Genomic DNA, 19,696 nt, shown 5'->3' with positions numbered 1-19,696 from the left:
TGTGTGTGTGAGTGTGTGTGTGTGGTGTGTGTGTGTTTGAGGTGAGTGTGTGAGTGTGTGTGTGTGTGTGTGTGTTGGCACTGCCTCCTCTCTCGGAGAGCCTCACGGTGGGGATGTAATCAGTCCCTGCTCCGCACCAAACGCTCATTGATTGGGTTAGTTCCAGTGTTTCAGGCATCGATACACAGAAGGTTCATGGCTCACTGCCAGCGAGATACAGGCAGGGATCTGATCTCGTGACACACGACTGAAACTTTAACCGTTCATTAACATCAGTGAGCGTTACCAAACTACGATCTATTCCTTCACCGGTAAAGCTTTTGTTCAGCAACTTTGTGTTGGTCGTGACCAACGAGTGACTCTCTCCTTGAGGTGGGGGATCGTGAAGACTAGCAACCAGCAAACCAGGCCATAAAACGACAAACACAGCACTGCGGTCATTTCTAGAAGTTCTGAAAATCATGCAAGTTATATTAAACCTGTATCGAACCTTGGTTAGACCACCCTTGGAGTTACTGCGTACAGTTCTGGTCGCCATATTATAAAACAGATACTGAGGCACTGGAGAAGGTGCAAAACAAGGTTTACAAGGATGATACCAGAACAGAGAGGCTATAATTATCAGGAAAGATTGAACAGGCGAGGGACTCTTTACTCTAGAAAAGGGAAGGTTGAGGGCCAATCCGATAGAGGACTGTAAAATCATTCAGGTGTTTAATAGAGTGGATACAGAGTATGCTCACTTGTGGGGGGGGGGGGGGGGGAACACCAGAACTAGAGGCCATCAATATCAGACAGTCACTAATAAACCCAATGGGGAATTCAGGAGAAACTTCTTTACCCAGGGACTCGGTGGCACAGGGAGGGGTTGAGGCGAATAGTATCGATGTATTTAAGGGGAGGCTGGATAAACACATGAGGGAGAAAGGGATAGAAGGATATGGTGATGGGGTGAGATGGAGAGGGGTGGGAGGGGGCTGGTGTGGAGCATAGACCCCGGCACGGAGCGGTGGGGCATAAACCCCGGCACGGAGCGGTGGGGCATAAACCCCGGCACGGAGCGGTGGGGCATAAACCCTGGCACGGAGCGATGGGGCATAAACCCCGGCACGGAGCGGTGGGGCATAAACCCCGGCACGGAGCGGTGGGGCATAAACCCTGGCACGGAGCGGTGGGGCATAAACTCCGGCATGGAGCGGTGGGGCATAAACCCCGGCACGGAGCGGTGGGGCCCAGTGGCCTGTTTCTGGGCCGTACTTTCGGAAATTAATATTATCGCCAGTATTTGAACAATTGTAATCACGGTTTCTCATGGCACAGCAAATAATTGGCAGACTAAACTTGTCAGCTCAGAGACTGCCCGTCATCCTAAACCATCGGGAAGTCGAAGAGTTAATTGACAGGAAGAGCGAGAGGGGCTGAATGGCTGTTTCTCATTCCTGTGCACTGGGTGAGGGTGGGAATAAAGGGTGTAGAGGGTAACGTTTGCGATTTTGCACTGTCGGAGGGGCAGTACTGAGGGAGCGCCGCACTGTCGGAGGGGCGGTGCTGAGGGAGCGCCGCACTGTCGGAGGGGTAGTACTGAGGGAGTGCCGCACTGTCGGAGGGGCAGTACTGAGGGAGCGCCGCACTGTCGGAGGGGCAGTACTGAGGGAGTGTCGCACTGTCGGAGGGGCAGTACTGAGGGAGCGCAGCACTGTCGGAGGGGCAGTACTGAGGGAGCACCGTACTGTCGGAGGGGCAGTACTGAGGGAGCGCTGCACTGTCGGAGGGGCAATACTGAGGGAGCGCCGCACTGTCGGAGGGGCAGTGCTGAGGGAGCGCTGCCCTGTCGGAGGGGCAGTGCTGAGGGAGCGCCGCCCTGTCGGAGGGGCAGTGCTGAGGGAGCGCCGCACTGTCGGAGGGGCAGTGCTGAGGGAGTGCAGCCTTGTTGGAGGGGCAGTGCTGAGGGAGCGCCGCCCTGTCGGAGGGGCAGTGCTGAGGGAGCGCCGCCCTGTCGGAGGGGCAGTGCTGAGGGAGTGCAACACTGTCGGAGGGGCAGTACTGAGGGAGCGTCGCACTGTCGGAGGGGCAGTACTGAGGGAGCGCTGCACTGTCGGAGGTGCCGTCTTTCGGATGAGATGTTAAACCGAGGCCCCGTCTGCTCTCTCAGGTGGATGTAAAAGATCCCACGGCCACTATTTTGAAGAAGAGCAGGGGAGTTCTCCCCGGTGTCCTGGGGCCAATACTTATCCCTCAATCAACATCACTAAAACAGATTATCTGGTTGTTATCACAGTGCTGTTTGTGGGAGCTTGCTGTGCGTAAATACCAGCCGGAATCCAAACCCAACCCCCCCCTCGCCGCCTCACGTCTCAAGTACCCCTCGACAAGCAACGGAAACGGTTTAAGACACCTTCACTGCTCAGCACCTACCTGATGATGACGATAATACCATCGAAGATATTGTAAGGATTCCGTAAGTAGCTGAAGAAACCAAATGCAGTGAGTTTGAGCATCATCTCAAGGGCAAACATGCTGGTGAACACGATGTTGCTAATTTCCAAGACGTTTGTCAGTTCCTCCGGCTGAAAGAAATGAAGAGAGAGGATCAAGTGAGACGGTTTCTCTCGCTCAGCAAGTCTCATTTGGTTTGTGTTCGTCAGGTCGAGAGAGTTAGGGCGATAGGACTTATCCCCGTCTCACAAACCCTGGCAGCTTCTGCTTAATCAAGAGTGGATTTAAGAGGAAGGATGGTTCCGAAAACTCTCGTCTCAAGCCTATCTCAGTCACCAGCTTCTTGCCTCCTTGGGTGATCAGGAAGTATAGGTACCGACAGTCACTTTCATGGTGGTGACTTGGATCAATCAATCAATCGATCATAGGCAGTCCCTCGGGGCCGAGGATGACTTGCTTCCACACTAAAAATGAGTCCTCAGGTGACTGATGAACTCAGTGTAAACGGTGGAAGATGCCTGTGCGTGAATTCTTTTAACGTGGGGTGGCCGTTGCACACCAGCCATCACGCGGGCTTGACGGAGCAAGGTCTTGGTCCAGGGGCAAGAGTTACCCAAGACGACTGGAGACCAGCTCTGCTGCATGTGCCAATACATACACACACACTCAAACATACTTCTACTGGCCTCCTTCCCATAGGACCTCTCTCTACGGGGAATTCAGAGTACGCAATGTGAGCCTCACCAACTCACAGCCTTGCTATTGGCCCGTGCTGCACCTTCCCTTAATCTATAGTCTATATACGTCTTACATAGTCTGCATACAGGGCCCTGGTGAGACCACACCTGGAGTAGTGTGCACAGTTCTGGTCTCCTTACCTAAGGAAGGATATACTTACCACAGAGGGAGGGCAACAAAGGTTCACCAGACTGATTCCTGGGATGGGGGGATTGTCCTATGAGGAGAGATTGAGTTAGACTAGGCCGATATTCTCTCGAGTTTAGAAGAATGAGAGGTGATCTCATTGAAACACACAAAATTCTTACAGGACTTGACAGGGTAGATGCAGGGAGGATGTTTCCCCCCGGGCTGGGGAGTCTAGAACCAGGGGTCACAGTCTCAGGATAAAGGGTCGGCCATTTAGGACTGAGATGAGGAGGAATTTCTTCACTCAGAGGGTGGTGAATCTTCGGAATTCTCTGCCCCAGAGGGCTGTGGACGCTCAGTCGTTGAGTATATTCAAGGCTGAGATCGATAGATTTTTGGATATTAAGGGAATCGAGGGATATGGGGATCGGGCGGGAAAGTGGAGTTGAGGTCGAAGATCAGCCATGATCTCATTGAATGGCGGAGCAGGCTCGAGGGGCCGAATGGCCGACTCCTGCTCCTATTTCTTATGTTCTTATGTCTTCCTCCTTCCTTCATGTACAGAGATACAGTGCCTCAACTAGCAGGAGTGGTAGTGTCGTGGTGATGTCACTAGATCAGTAATCTAGAGGCCTCGACTAATTGATCCAGAGACATGTGTTCAAATCCCACCACGGCAGTTGGGGAATTTAAACTCAATTAAATAATATAGAATTTTTTTTTAAAAGTTAGAGTCAGTAATGGTTGTAATGTCAGCCGTGGCTCAGTGGGAAGCACTCTCGCCTCTGAGTCAGAAGGTTCTGGGTTCAAGTCCCACTCCAGGGACTTGAGCACACAATCCAGACTGACACCCCCAGTGCAGTGCTGAGGGAGCGCCGCACTGTCGGAGGAGAAGTGCTGAGGGAGTGCAACACTGTCGGAGGGGCAGTGCTGAGGGAGTGCCGCACTGTCGGAGGGGCAGTGCTGAGGGAGTGTCGCACTGTCAGAGGGGCAGTACTGACGGAGCGCCGCACTGTCGGAGGGGCAGTGCTGAGGGAGTGCAACACTGTCGGAGGGGCAGTACTGAGGGAGCGCCGCACTGTCGGAGGGGCAGTGCTGAGGGAGTGCCGCGCTGTCGGAGGGGCAGTGCTGAGGGAGCGCCGCACTGTCGGAGGGGCAGTGCTGAGGGAGTGCCGCACTGTCGGAGGGGCAGTACTGAGGGAGTGCAACACTGTCGGAGGGGCAGTACTGAGGGAGCGCCGCACTGTCGGAGGGGCAGTACTGAGGGAGTGCTGCTCTGTCGAGGTGCCGTCTTTCGGATGAGACGTTAAACCGAGGACCTGTCTGCCCTCTCAGGTGGACGTAAAAGATCCCATGATACTATTTAGAAGAAGAGCAGAGGAGTTCTCCCCGGTGTCCTGGGGCCAATATTTATCCCTCAATCAACGTAACCAAAACAGATTATTTGGTCATTATCACATTGCTGTGTGTGGGAGCTTGCTGTGCGCAAATTGGCTGCTGCATTTCCCACATTACAACAATGACTACACTCCAAAAGTACTTCATTGGCTGTAAAGTGCTTTCAGATGTCTGGTGGTCGTGAAAGGCACTTTAGAAATGCAAGTCTTTCTTTTTTTCTTAAAAACCCATCTGGTTCACTAATGTCCCTTTCGGGAAGGAAATCTGCCGCCCTTACCCGGTCTGGCCGATATGTGACTCCAGACCCACAGCAATGGGGTTGACTCTTAACTGCCCTCTGGAATGGCCCAGCGAGACACTCAGTTGTATTAAAGAAGGCGGCTCACCACCACCTCCTCGAGGGGCAATTAGGGATGGGCAATAAATGCCGGCCTGGCCAGCGACGCCCACATCCCAGGAACGAATAAAAACAAACGCTGTGTGACTGGAATAATGGAGAGTAAACGAGAAAGGGAAGAGAAATTGTTGCCTAACTGTGTTAGGAATTGGCAGGCCCCCAGCTCATAAACTCGATCTTGATTCTTCTGCTGAAAATGGCATGTGTGACGATCAAACTCAAGCTTTCACTTATAAGAGGAGGCCTGTACGTCCTGTAGATCAATAATAATTTGTTGCATTCGTCCATGATTCATTAAACCTGTTGTCACAGAAATCTAAATGAAGCACTAATCCGTCCCAGTGAAACGCAATTCTTATTTCAGAAGCACTGAAGTTACAAGCACAATACCTGTCAACCACACTCAAAGATAAGAATCCCAATACCCTATAACGATTGCAGTAACTATGTTCTTTTGTGCCAATAAACTTCCTCAACCAATTCTCAACTCTCTGTAAATCTCCCAAGCCCTCTGGGGGTAGGGAATTTCAAACATTCACCACCCTCTGAGTGAAGAAATTCCTCCTCATCTCAGTCCTAAATGGCCGACCCCTTATCCTGAGACTGTGACCCCTGGTTCGAGACTCCCCAGACAAGGGAAAGCCTCGGTAAATCCCAGGTCTATCTAAGACACAAATCCCTCTCTCGTATCTGGGAGAGTGTGGGCAGCCTGGAGTAGTTTCTGGGACATGTGTGTGTGGGACCCTTTCTCTAGAACATACAAGAATCAGGAGCAGGAGTCGGCCATTCGGCCCCTCGAGCCTGCTCCGCCATTCAATAAGATCATGGCTGATCTTCGACCTCAACTCTAACCTTCCCGCCCGATCCCCATATCCCTCGATTCCCTCAATATCCAAAAATCCATCGATCTCTGCCTTGAATATACTCAAAGACTGAGCCTCCACAGCCCTCTGGGGCAGAGAATTCCAAAGATTCACCTCCCTCTAAGTGAAGAAATTTCTCCTCATCTCAGTCCTAAATGGCCGACCCTTTATCCTGAGACTGTGACCCCTGGTTCTCGACCCCCCCAGCCAGAGGGAGCATCTTATAGAATAGAATCACAGAACGGTTACAGCACAGAAGGAGGCCATTCGGCCCGTCGAACCCGTGCCGGCTCTCTGCAAGAGCACCTCAGCCAGTCCCACTCCCCCGCCCTTTCCCCGTAGCCCTGTCAATTTTTTTCCCTTCAGCTACTTGTCCAACTCCCTTTGGAAAGCCGCGATTGAGTCTGTCTCCAGCACCCTTTCAGATCCTGACCCTCGTTGCTTTGTCACCTTTGGTTCTTCTCAGCATCTACCCTGTCAAGCCCCTTAATGATTTTATGTTTCAATTAGATTACCTCTCATTCTTCTAAACTCCAGAGAATATAGTCCTAGCTGTGCAGGATACATGTAAAGGTCTTGTAGATGTTCCCCCTTCACTGTGATTCTCCAACCTCCTTGTCCATCACAACCTAGCCCAAAACGCTCTATTTTATGGTGAGCCCTTCTTTGAGCATTCCTCTCCATCCCAAACTCCAAATACACCCATATCCATGCTATATTCAAATTAATTACTCGGTGGGTAGCACTCTTACCTCTCAGTCAGAACGATGTGGGTTCTAGGCTGACACTCCCATGCAGTACTGAGGGAGTGCCGCACTGTCGGAGGGGCAGTACTGAGGGAGTGCCGCACTGTCGGAGGGGCAGTACTGAGGGAGTGCCACACTGTCGGACGGGCAGTACTGAGGGAGCGCCACACTGTCGGAGGGGCAGTACTGAGGGAGCGCTACACTGTTGGAGGGGGAGTACTGAGGGAGCGCCGCACTGTCGGAGGGGCAGTACTGAGGGAGCGCCGCACTGTCGGAGGGGCAGTACTGAGGGAGCGCCACACTGTCGGAGGGGCAGTACTGAGGGAGTGCCGCACTGTCGGAGGGGCAGTACTGAGGGAGTGCCACACTGTCGGACGGGCAGTACTGAGGGAGCGCCACACTGTCGGAGGGGCAGTACTGAGGGAGCGCTACACTGTTGGAGGGGGAGTACTGAGGGAGCGCCGCACTGTCGGAGGGGCAGTACTGAGGGAGCACCGCACTGTCGGAGGGGGAGTACTGAGGGAGCGCTACACTGTTGGAGGGGCAGTACTGAGGGAGCGCTACACTGTTGGAGGGGGAGTACTGAGGGAGCGCCGCACTGTCGGAGCGGCAGTACTGAGGGAGCGCTGCACTGTTGGAGGGGCAGTACTGAGGGAGCGCTACACTGTTGGAGGGGCAGTACTGAAGGAGTGCTGCACTGTCGGAGGGGCAGTACTGAGGGAGTGCCGCACTGTCCGAGGGGGAGTACTGAGGGAGCGCTACACTGTTGGAGGGGCAGTACTGAGGGAGCGCTACACTGTTGGAGGGGGAGTACTGAGGGAGCGCCGCACTGTCGGAGCGGCAGTACTGAGGGAGCGCTGCACTGTTGGAGGGGCAGTACTGAGGGAGCGCTACACTGTTGGAGGGGGAGTACTGAGGGAGCGCCGCACTGTCGGAGCGGCAGTACTGAGGGAGCGCTGCACTGTTGGAGGTGCCGTCTTTCAGGTGAATCATTAATCCGAGGCCCCGTCTGCTCTCTCAGGTGAATGTAAAAGATCTCCGGGCACTATCTCGAAGAAGGGCAGGGGAGTTCTCCCCGGTGTCCTGAGACCAATATTTATCCCTCAATCAGCATCACTAAAACAGATTATACGGTCACTATCACATTTCTGTGTGTGGGAGCTTGCTGTGCACAAATTGGCTGCCGCGTTTCCCACATTACAACAGTGACTACACTCCAAAAGTGCTTCATTGGCTGTCAACGCTTTGGGACATCCAGTGGTCGTGAAAAGGCGCTATATAAATGCAAGTCTTTCTTTCTTCTTTTAATACTCATTGCATCATCTCTGACTCAGAATCAGATTTTCCAGCACCATGCGGCCGAGGAACTCCTCCCTCCGTTTGCTCGTTCTCCGACACACCTACAGCCTTTGCAAACCCAACCTGGAGATTACTGGCGTTAACCTGCCTCCTCTCAGACTTCTTCAAACCTTGATGCATAATAATTGAGATCTCGCAATATTTACCAACAAGCTGCGCTCTTCAACATGAAGACTGTAGATTGTTCAATAGGTGGCCTTCAGCCCAGAATGCAATAGCAGATCTCTTCTGCCGATGTCTCCCGCCCCCCGCCCCCCGGTGGCTCGACTGTCTTTTAGATGCGATGTTAAAGCTGAGGTAATCTTGAGGTCATCCAAAACTCGGCTGCCCGTGTCCTAACTCGCACCGAGTCCCGCTCACCCATCACCCCCTGTGCTCGCTGCCCCGTGTCCTAACTCGCACCGAGTCCCGCTCACCCATCACCCGCTGTGCTCGCTGCCCCGTGTCCTAACTCGCACCCAGTCCCACTCACCCATCACCCCCTGTGCTCGCTGCCCCGTGTCCTAACTCGCACCGAGTCCCGCTCACCCATCACCCCCTGTGCTCACTGCCCAGTGTCCTAACTCGCACCGAGTCCCGCTCACCCATCACTCGCTGTGCTCGCTGCCCCATGTTCTAACTCGCACCAAGTCCCGCTCACCCATCAGTGCTGGGACCCCAGCTATTTACAATATAAATTAATGATTTAGATGAAGGAATAGAGTGTAATATCTCCAAGTTTGCAGATGACACTAAGCTGGGTGGCGGTGTGAGCTGTGAGGAGGATGCTAAGAGGCTGCAGGGTGACTTGGACAGGTTAGACGAGTAGGCAAATGCATGGCAGATGCAGTATAATGTGGATAAGTGTGAGGTTATCCACTTTGGTGGCAAAAACATAAAGGTAGAATATTATCTGAATGGCGGCAGATTAGGAAAAGGGGAGGTGCAGCGAGACCTGGGTATCATGGTGCATCAGTCATTGAAAGTTGGCATGCAGGTACAGCAGGCGGTGATGAAGGCAAATGGTATGTTGGCCTTCATACCTCGGGAATTTGAGTATAGGAGCAGGAAGGTCTTACTGCAGTTGTACAGGGCCTTGGTGAGGCCTCACCTGGAATATTGTGTTCACTTTTGGTCTCCTAATCTGAGGAAGGACGTTCTTGCTATTGAGGGAGTGCAGCGAAGGTTCACCAGACTGATTCCCAGGATGGCAGGACTGACATATGAGGAGAGACTGGATCGACTGGGTCTGTATTCACTGGTGTTTAGAAGAATGAGAGGGGATCACATTGAAACGTACAAGATTCTGACAGGACTGGACAGGTTAGATGCAGGAAGAATGTTCCCGATGTTGGGGAAGTCCAGAACCAGGGGTCACAGTCTAAGGATAAGGGATAGGCCATTTAGGACTAAGATGAGGAGCAACTTTTTCACTCAGAGAATTGTTAACCTGTGGAATTCTCTACCACAGAAAGTTGTTGGGGCCAGTTCATTGGATATATTCAAGAGTTTCCCCGTGTCCTAACTCGCACCAAGTCTCGCTTAGCCATCACCCCCTGTGCTCGCTGACCTGTGCCCTAACTCGCACCAAGTCCCGCTCACCCATCACCCCCTGTGCTCGTTGCCCCATGTGCTCGCTTTCAAAATTCTCATCCTTGTTTACAATTCCCTCCATGGCCTCGCCCCTCCCTATCTCTGCAATCTCCTCCAGCCCCACAATCTCCATTCCGTGATGTCTACGTTCCCTCAAATTCTGCCAACTAGAATACTGGTGGTTGTGCCTTCTGTTGCCTGGGTCCCAAGCTCTGGAACTCCCTCCCTAAACCTCTCCGCCTCTCTACCTCTCTCTCCTCCTTCAAGATGCTCCTTAAAACCGACCTCTTTTGGCCAGCCATGATCTTATTGAATGGTGGAGCAGGCTCGAGGTGCCAAATGGCCGACTCCTGCTCCTATTTCTTATGTTCTTATGAACACACATGTGAAACATAGAAACATATAAAAATAGGTGCAGGAGCAGGCCATTCGGCCCTTTGAGCCTGCACCACCATTCAATATGATCATGGCTGATCATTCACCTCAGTACCCCATTCCTGCTTTCTCTCCATACCCCTTGATCCCTTTAGCTGCAAGGGCCACATCTAACTCCCTTTTGTATCTATCTAACGAACTGGCCTCAACAAATTTCTGCGGTAGAGAATTCCACAGGTTCACAATTATGAGTGAAGAAGTTTCTCCTCATCTCGATCCTAAATGGCTTACCCCTTATCCTTAGACTGTGACTCCTGGTTCTGGACTTCCCCAACATCGGGAACATTCTTCCTGCATCTAACCTGTCCAATGTTTCTATGAGATCCCCTCTCATTCTTCTAAATGCCAGTGAATATAAGCCCAGTCGATCCAGTCTTTCTTCATATGTCAGTCCTGCCATCCCGGGAAGCACCTTTGGACGTTTTACTACATTCAAGGAGCTATATAAATGCAGAAAATGCTGGAAATCTCAGCAGGTCAGGCAGCATCTGTGGAGGGAAAAGCAGAGTTAGCGTTTCCGGTCAACGAATCTTCGTCAACACGACTGGTTAGTGTTGGGAAAGAACGGATTGATTAAGGAGCACTGAAAGGGGGGGGGGGGGGGGGGGGGAAGAAAGAACAAAAGGGAAGGTCTGTGATAGCGGGGAAGGCAGGAGAGATTCGAGAGAATAACGGTATGATGGGCTGAAATGCAATGGTAATGGCCGGAGTTAGAAAAAGGTTAATCTGGATAGGGTGTGAATGGTGGGGTAATGACCAGCTGCCATTGGAGACAAAGAGAAAATTACATAGGCTCGGGCAGGGGGGAGGGGGTGGGGTGCAGGCATGTGGGGTGCGGGGGGCGGGTGGGGGTGGGGGAAGGGAGCCAAAGTTTGGCAGAGGTTCCGCTCTGAAATTGTTGAACTCGATGTTGAGTCCAGAAGGCTGTAAAGTGCCTAAACGAAAGATGAGGTTCTGCTCCTCGAGCTTGCGTTGAGCTTCGTTGGAACAGTGGAGGAGATTGCCAGCATTTTCTGTTTATATTTCGTACACTGCATTTTGCTTTGCTGCTATACAAATACAACTGTTGTTGTTGAGGTTTCCATCTCCTTGCTCCGCTGAATGTTAAGGATCCCACGGGCACCGTTTGAAGAAGAGCAAAGGGGAGTTCTCCCCGGTTCTCTCCGACAACATTCCTCCCGCAACCCATACCACAAAAAAACCTCCCAGAGAATAACTGCTTGATCATCTTTTGCTAATTGTGCGATCTTGCTGCCTGCCGTGGATTTCAACATTGCAACAGTGGCCGCTGTTTAAAAGCGTTTTGTTAGCTGCAAAGTGCTTTGAGATGTCCTGGGGACAATGATAAGTGAACTGTATAAATGCCCGCGCTCTCTCCCTGAAATTAATGCAAGTTAGTCCCCAAAGCAATATAACTGCAACCAATTTCAGAACCCAGCAACAACAGGCTATTCAGCCACTCAATTAGATCATGGCTGATCTGTGCCTCAACTCCCCTTACCCACCTAGCTTCCATATCCCTGGATACCCTTGCCGAACAAAAATCTATTGATCTCAGTCCTGAAAGCTCCAATTGACTGCCAGCCTCCACAGCCTTCTAGGGGAACAGAGGTTCAAATATCACTACACTTTGTGTAAGAAAGCGCTTTGTGATTTGCCTCCTGAACGGCCTAGCTCTAATATTGTGCCCCTTGTTCTGGACTGTTCCCCCCCCCACACTCCCCCACCACACCAGAGGACCTAGAACATAAGAAATAGGTGCAGGAGCAGGTCATTCGGCCCTTCGAGCCTGCACCGCCATTCAATATGATCATGGCTGATCATGCAACTTCAGTACCCCATTCCTGCTTTCTCTCCATACCCCTTGATCCCTTTAGCCGTAAGGGCCACATCTAACTCCCTTTTGAATATATCTAACGAGCTGGCCACAACAACTCTCTGTGGCAGGGAATTCCACAGGTTCACAATTCTCTGAGTGAAGAAGTTTCTCCTCATCTTGGTCCTAAATGGCTTACCCCTTATCCTTAGACTGTGACCCCTGGTTCTGGACTTCCCCAACATCGGGAACATTCTTCCTGCATCTAACCTGTCCAATCCGGTCAGAATTTTATATGTTTCTATGAGATGCCCTCTCATTCTTCTAAATTCCAGTGAATATAAGACTAGCCGATCCAGTCTTTCTTCATATGTCAGTCCTGCCATCCCGGGAATCAGTCTGGTGAACCTTCGCTGCACTCCCTCAATAACAAGAATGTCCTTCCTCAGATTAGGAGACCAAAAGTGAACACAATATTCCAGGTGAGGCCTCACCAAGGCCCTGTACAACTGCAGTAAGACCTTCCTGCTCCTATACTCAAATCCTCTCGCTATGAAGGCCAACATGCCATTTGCCTTCTTCACAACCTGCTGTACCCGCATGCCAACCATGACACCCAGGTCTCGTTGCACCTCCCCTTTTCCTAATCTGTCGCCATTCAGATAATATTCTGCCTTCCTGTTTTTGCCACCAAAGTGGATAACCTCACATTTATCCACATTATACTGCATCTGCCATGCATTTGCCAACTCACCTAACCTATCCAAGTCACCCTGCAGCCTCTTAGCATCCTGCTCACAGCGCACACTGCAACCCAGCTTAGTGTCATCTGCAAACTTGGAGATATTACATTCAATTCCTTTGTCTAAATCATTAATGTATATTGTAAATAGCTGGGGTCCCAGCACTGAACCTTGCGGTACCCCACTGGTCACTGCCTGCCATTCTGAAAAGGACCTGTTTATTTGTACTCTTTGCTTCCTGTCTGTCAACCATGGCTGATCTGATCATGGACTCAACTCCACTTCGCTGCCCGCTCCTCATAACCCTTGACTTACATCATTCAAAGATCTGTCTATCTCCACCTTAAATATATTCAATGACCCAGCCTCCACAGCTCTCTGGGGCAGAGAATTCCACAGATTCACCACCCTCTGAGAGAAGAAATTCCTCCTCATCTCCGTCTTAAATGGGCGACCAGAACGTTATTCTGAGACTCTGCCCCCTAGTTCTAGATTCCTTCACGAGGGGAAACATCCTCTCTGCATCGACCCCGTCGAGCCCCCTCAGAATCTTATACGTTTCAATAAGATACCTCTCATTCTTCTAAACTTCAATGAGTACAGGCCCAACCTGCTCAACCTTTCCTCGTAAGACAACCCTTTCATCTCCGGATTCCGCTTTCTCTTGATCTACCCCTTTCAACATTTTGAGCCCCTGGATGAGATCACCCCCTCAATCCCCTGCACCCCAGGGAACTGTGGCCACGCTCACGCAACCTACACCTCGGATTTTAATTCTCCGAGACCCCGGTAACACTCTGCTGTATTTGTGTCTTTGCGTCAAAGGCTTCGATCATTTGCACAAGGAGCCCTACCGAGCAGAGATTGTCAGCGCGCAGTCAGGGGGCAACGCAAACAAAGGACTTAATTACAAAGCAGCCCATCCAAAAAAAGCAGGAGGAACTCGCGATGAACCAGAGGAGGCTGCTTACGCCAGGCAAATGTCACTTTAACACAGTCCCTTAATTGTACCTCTGTTAATGTTTGGTGTGGAACGATAACGGATTATATATAGTGCCAGGCACATTCGGAGCGAAAAGCTCTAATCCCCACCATTGTAATGAACTCAGAAGATAAAAATATTCCACAATCCGATCACAAAGTTACAAAATGCATTTATTAAAGTCAGCAGATACTGACACAGTCTTTATGGCAATCACGTTCCGGGTGCGTGTGTGTGTGTGTGTGCGCGTGTGTGTGATTTTAATATTCAAATGTAATTCAAGATGAGTGTCAGCTATGGCTCAGTGGGCAGCACTCTCGCCTCTGAGTCAGAAGGTCGTGGGTTCAAGTCCCACTCCAGAGACTTGAGCACATAAATCTTGGCTGACACCCCCAGTGCAGTACTGAGGGAGCGCCGCACTGCCGGAGGGGGCAGTGCTGAGGGAGCGCCGCACTGTCGGAGGGGCAGTACTGAGGGAGCGCTGCACTGTCAGAGGGGCAGTACTGGGGGAGTGCCGCACTGTCGGAGGGGCAGTACTGAGGGAGCGCCGCACTGTCAGAGGGGCAGTACTGGGGGAGTGCCGCACTGTCGGAGGGGCAGTACTGAGGGAGCGCTGCACTGTCAGAGGGGCAGTACTGGGGGAGTGCCGCACTGTCGGAGGGGCAGTACTGGGGGAGAATAAAGGGTCGGCCATTTAGGACTGCGATGATGAGGAATTTCTTCACTCAGAGGGTGGTGAATCTCTGGAATTCTCTGCCCCAGATGGCTGTGGAGGAGGAGTCTCTGAATATAAACAAGGTTGAGATAGACAGATTTTTGGAGTCTGGGGAATCAGGGGATCGGGCAGGAAAGTGGAGTTGAGGTCGATGATCAGCCATGAGCTCATTGAATGGCGGAGCAGGATCGAGGGGCCGAATGGCCGACTCCTGCTCCTATTTTCTATGTTTCTATGTTCTGGGGCCAATAGTTAGCCCGTAACCACCGCCTAAAAACAGATGATCCGAGGCGATTATCACGCTGCTGTGTGTGGGAGCTTGCTGTGCACGATCGGCTGCCGCGTCCCCTGCCTTACAACAGAGACTACGCTTCAAAACAGGTCCAATCATTGGCTGTCGGGCGCTCTGGGGGGGGGGGGGGGCACCCTGAAAGGCGCTATAGAAATGCACAAGGTGAAACAATTACTCAGGGATTCAGCAATGTTGGGAGATATGATTGGGGAAATTTTCTGGGCAAGCAGAGGTCACAGAGGCTGAAAAATAATTGCTTTGAACCTGTTGCGTTGTGTTTTTGCCTCAGAGCGCCCTGCTGCCCTCTGTTTTCCCGTATTGAAGGCGTGTTTTGCATCAATTAGCTCTAATTCAGCGCAGCAAATGGCGGAAGGAGGTTTAAATGAATGCAAGGGGGACGAGGCGATATTTTGGTGGCTCAGGCTCTCTCACTCGTCCCCCATGAAGGCTGACTAATTGAAAAGCCGGCGTGAAGCAGGGAATGAACGGGGCTGATTTGGAAGACTTGTAAATGAGCTGAAGTGAGATGTCGGCACCAACACATTTCAATCATTAGAGCGGCAAGCACCGAGGTGTTGCACAACACACTCCGCGGTGGCCTCAAGTCATGTTGCCCAACAACGAGAGGGAGGTAGACTGAAATATAACAGACACCGCCAGTTAAAAACATACAGCAGCCACAGGCACGTCAGTGTCATCATTGGCAGTCCCTCGGAATCGAGGAAGACTTGCTTCCGTGAGTTCTCAGGTGGCTGAACAGTCCAATACGGGAATTACAGTCTCTGTCGCAGGTGGGACAGACAGTGGTTGGAGGAAAGGGGAGGGTGGGGAGTCTGGTTTGCCGCACGCTCCTTCCGCTGCCTGCGCTTGGCGACGAGACTCGAGGTGCTCAGCGCCCTCCCGGATGCTCTTGCTCCATTTAGGGCAGACTGGTCCTTGGGCCAGGGACTCCCAGGCGTCGGTGGGGATGTTGCACTTTATCAGGGAGGCTTTGAGGGTGTCCTTGAAACGTTTCCTCTGCCCACCTGGGGCTCGCCTGCCGTGTAGGAGTTCCGAGTAGAGCGCTTGCTTTGGGAGTCTCGTGTCGGGCAGGCGGGCGATCTTGTTCAGGCCATCACCCCTAGCATCGAAGCACTGACCACACTCGACCAGCTCTGTTGGGCGGGCCACATTGTCCGCATGCCCGACACGTGACTCCCAAAACACGTCAGTGTACAGCTTGCATGGCTAGGTTGATTCCTGAGATGAAGGGGTTTGTCTTATGAAGAAAGGTTGAGTAGGTTGGGCCTGTACTCATTGGAGTTCACTCCTCCGTGGGGGAATCTAGAACTAGGGGGCGAGAATGCTACCTACTGAGCCACAGCTGACACTTCAAACTAGTTGGTTTATTAACAAAGGTTTAACAATCACACTACACATTACCGGTTCATCCACTAGGCTCACAACTGCATACCTCGTTGTGGATGACCTAGACCCAACTGGCTGGGGTTTTATTGAGCCTTGTGAACATCACGTGACTGGCTAAGCCACTCCCAACTCAACAGCTCGACCAACCCGTGAGCACACTCACCGGGACATACATTGCAATGCTAAAGAGCAGCTCTAATCTAACGTGCATATGTTGACAATATAATTTTCATCACTCAGTGGCTCCTCACGCCCACTTGCTCTCACTCTGTTGAGCACTGCACGCACAGAGTCTGTCACAAACTATGGAGAAAGGCCAATCACAAAACATGAAAGGGAGTATCACTCCATTGCAGCTTGTACTTAAAGAAATAAATTCCTTGTGACAAAAGGCTATCTCTTTGACCTAGCTTATGGTCACCCGTCCCAATATCTCCTTATAGAAACATAGAATCATCGAAATTTACAGCGCAGAAGGAGGCCATTTCAGCCAATCGTGTCCACGCCGGCCGACAAAGAGCCACACGGCCCTCGGTCAGCCGTCCTGAAGGTTCCATATAAACCTATGAACAATTAACAATGTCATGTGACTCAGTTTCAAAGTTTGTTTGATAATCGCTCCTGTGAAGCACCTTGGGACGTTTTACTACGTTAAAGGCGCTATATAAATGCAAGTTGCTGTTGCTGTCTGGGTACAGTACCATCTCATGCAGGTATAGTCGATTGTATACCAGCTTGGCGCAAACTGGATTCTCAGCCCCCAACCAACATCATTTAAAAAAACAGATGATCTGGTCATTGTCACATTGTTGTTTGTGGGACCTTGCTGTGCGCAAAATGGCCGCCGATGTAAGTCAGCGAGCTGGGGGGTGTACATAAGAGCATAAGAAATAGGAGCAGGAGTCGACCATTCGGCCCCTCGAGCCTGCTCCGCCATTCAATAAGATCATGGCTGATCCGATCTTGGCCTCAGCTCCACTTCCCTGCCCGCTCCCCATAACCCTTGACTCCCTTATCGCTCAAAAATCTGTCTATCTCCACCATAAATATATTCAATGACCCTGTATAGGGTATTGGTGAGGCCGCACCTGGAGTACTGCGTGCAGTTTTGGTCACCTTACTTAAGGAAGGATATACTGGCTTTGGAGGGGGTACAGAGACGATTCACGAGGCTGATTCCGGAGATGAGGGGGTTACCTTATGATGAGAGATTGAGTAGACTGGGTCTTTACTCGTTGGAGTTCAGAAGGATGAGGGGGTGATCTTATAGAAACATTTAAAATAATGAAAGGGATAGACAAGATAGAGGCAGAGAGGTTGTGTCCACTGGTTGGGGAGACTAGAACTAGGGGGCACAGCCTCAAAATACGGGGGAGCCAATTTAAAACCGAGTTGAGAAGGAATTTCTTCTCCCAGAGGGTTGTGAATCTGTGGAATTCTCGGCCCAAGGAAGCAGTTGAGGCTAGCTCATTGAATGTATTCAAGTCACAGATAGATAGATTTTTAACCAATAAGGGAATTAAGGGTTATGGGGAGCGGGCGGGTAAGTGGAGCTGAGTCCACGGCCAGATCAGCCATGATCTTGTTGAATGGCGGAGCAGGCTCGAGGGGCCAGATGGCCTACTCCTGTTCCTAATTCTTATGTTCTTATGTTCTTATGACCCAGCCTCCACAGCTCTCTGGGGTAGAGAATTCCACAGATTCACCACCCTCTGAGAGAAGAAATTCCTCCTCATCTCCGTCCTAAATGGGCGACCCCCTTATTCTGAAACTATGCCCCCTAGTTCTAGATTCCCCCACGAGGGGAAACATCCTCTCTGCATCTACCCTGTCAAGTTCCCCTCAGAATCTTATACATTTCAATAAGATCACCTCTCATTCTTCTAAACTCCAATGAGGACAGGCCCAACCTGCTCAATCTTTTTGCAAGGTTGACCTGGAGCGAGTTGGAACAGTTGAGCCTGAAGGTAACAAAGACACGGATGGGGGGGGTTCCAGCAGAGAACGCGGCCAGAGCAGAGATGCAGCTAAATTTTCTTGAGAGGAACGCCAACGATGGAGACATGTGGATAGGATCTGAGGCAATTATACTCGACTTACTGCAGAGGTGGTACAAGCGACTGGTAAAACAATGAAACCTGCTCCTCACCGCGACAGACTGACACGCCAATCTCACTCAACAAAGCTGCATTAACAGGCAATAATTCATTATATATAGAATTTGGATGCAATGGAAAATAAATCTAAATATAACGTGCACTAGTGAACTGGTGCTGCTTACAGAGAGAATAACAAATGGTTTACGGAACATACTGTACTGTTTTACGAGTTAGAATACATCCAAGTTTGTGTATTTTGCACAAACAGTTTTCTGTTTAAAGTCGTACAATGTACAAGGAGAATTTGAGCCCCGATTTTAACTCAGACTTGGAGGGTGCGGGCTGGGGGAGTTAAAACTGCCCGGATATCAGCAGTGAGAGATATCAGCTCCCAGTCCTCATCTGCGTCAGTCCGGTGGGAAGTGGCACTTGGTCGGGAGAAAGGGGGCCGGGAGCTGGGATGTCGGGCCCACTACCGAAGGAAGGGTCAACAATGTACGTTTATACAGCAAACATCCCAAGGAGCTACTCAACAGGTACAATCAAAACGAAATGGATGCTAACCCAAAGGAGGACAGATTAGATGGGGGGGGGGGAGTGACCAAACCATCTATAATGTATGCCCCTGCGAGTATGCTCACGGGTTTTTAGAGCTGTTGAGTTGGGAGTGGCTTAGCCAGTCACGTGATGTTCACAAGACTCAATAAAACCCCGGCCTGTTGGGTTCGGGGGATCCACGATGGGGCAGGTGGTTGTGAGCCTGGTGGATGAACCGGTAATGTGTAGTGTGATTGTTAAACCTTTGCTAATAAACCAACTAATTCTTAATAGCAATGTGTTGCTGTGAATTCTTAAGCAAAGAATCCATGAAAAAGGCAGAATATTATCTGAATGGTGACAGATTAGTAAAAGGGCAGGTGCAACGAGACCTGGGTGTCATGTAACATCAGTCATTGAAAGTTGGCATGCAGGTACAGCAGGCGGTGAAGAAAGCAAATGGCATGTTGGCCTTCATAGCGAGAGGATTTGAATACAGGAGCAGGGAGGTCTTACTGCAGTTGTACAAGGCCTTGGTGAGACCACACCTTGAGTATTGTGTGCAGTTTTGGTCTCCTAATCTGAGGAAGGACATTCTTGCTATTGAGGGAGTGCAGCGAAGGTTCACCAGACTAACTCCCGGGATGGCAGGACTGACATATGAGGAAAGACTGGATTGGCTATGCTTATATTCACTGGAATTTAGAAGAATGAGAGGAGATCTCATAGAAACATATAAAATTATAATGGGACTGGACAGGTTAGATGCAGGAAGAATGTTCCCGATGTTGGGGAAGTCCAGAACCAGGGGTCACAGTCTAAGGATAAGGGTTAAGCCATTTAGGACCGAGATGAGGAGAAATGTTTTCACCCAGAGAATTGTGAACCTGTGGAATTCTCTACCACAGAGAGTTGTTGAAGCCAGTTCGTTGGATATATTCAAAAGGGAGTTAGATGTGGCCCTTATGGTTAAAGGGATCAAGGGGTATGGAGAGAAAGCAGGAGTGGGGTACTGAAGTTGCATGATCAGCC

At 50.9% G+C, this 19,696-nt stretch overlaps 1 protein-coding gene across 1 annotated transcript in view; it reads right to left on the bottom strand.

The window, feature by feature from the left end:
* The window catches only part of LOC139230545 (voltage-dependent T-type calcium channel subunit alpha-1I-like), a 240,618-nt gene that overhangs the window by 123,286 nt on the left and 97,636 nt on the right, over window positions 1–19,696 (bottom strand). The window contains exon 9 of the mRNA XM_070862381.1: window positions 2,416–2,567. Coding sequence (XP_070718482.1) covers window positions 2,416–2,567 — 152 coding nt within the window. The remainder of the gene's footprint in view (window positions 1–2,415; window positions 2,568–19,696) is intronic.

Source organism: Pristiophorus japonicus, chromosome 19 (assembly GCF_044704955.1).
Source record: "Pristiophorus japonicus isolate sPriJap1 chromosome 19, sPriJap1.hap1, whole genome shotgun sequence".
Taxonomy (NCBI): Eukaryota; Metazoa; Chordata; class Chondrichthyes; family Pristiophoridae; genus Pristiophorus; species Pristiophorus japonicus.
This window is presented reverse-complemented; position numbering and strand designations above follow the sequence as displayed.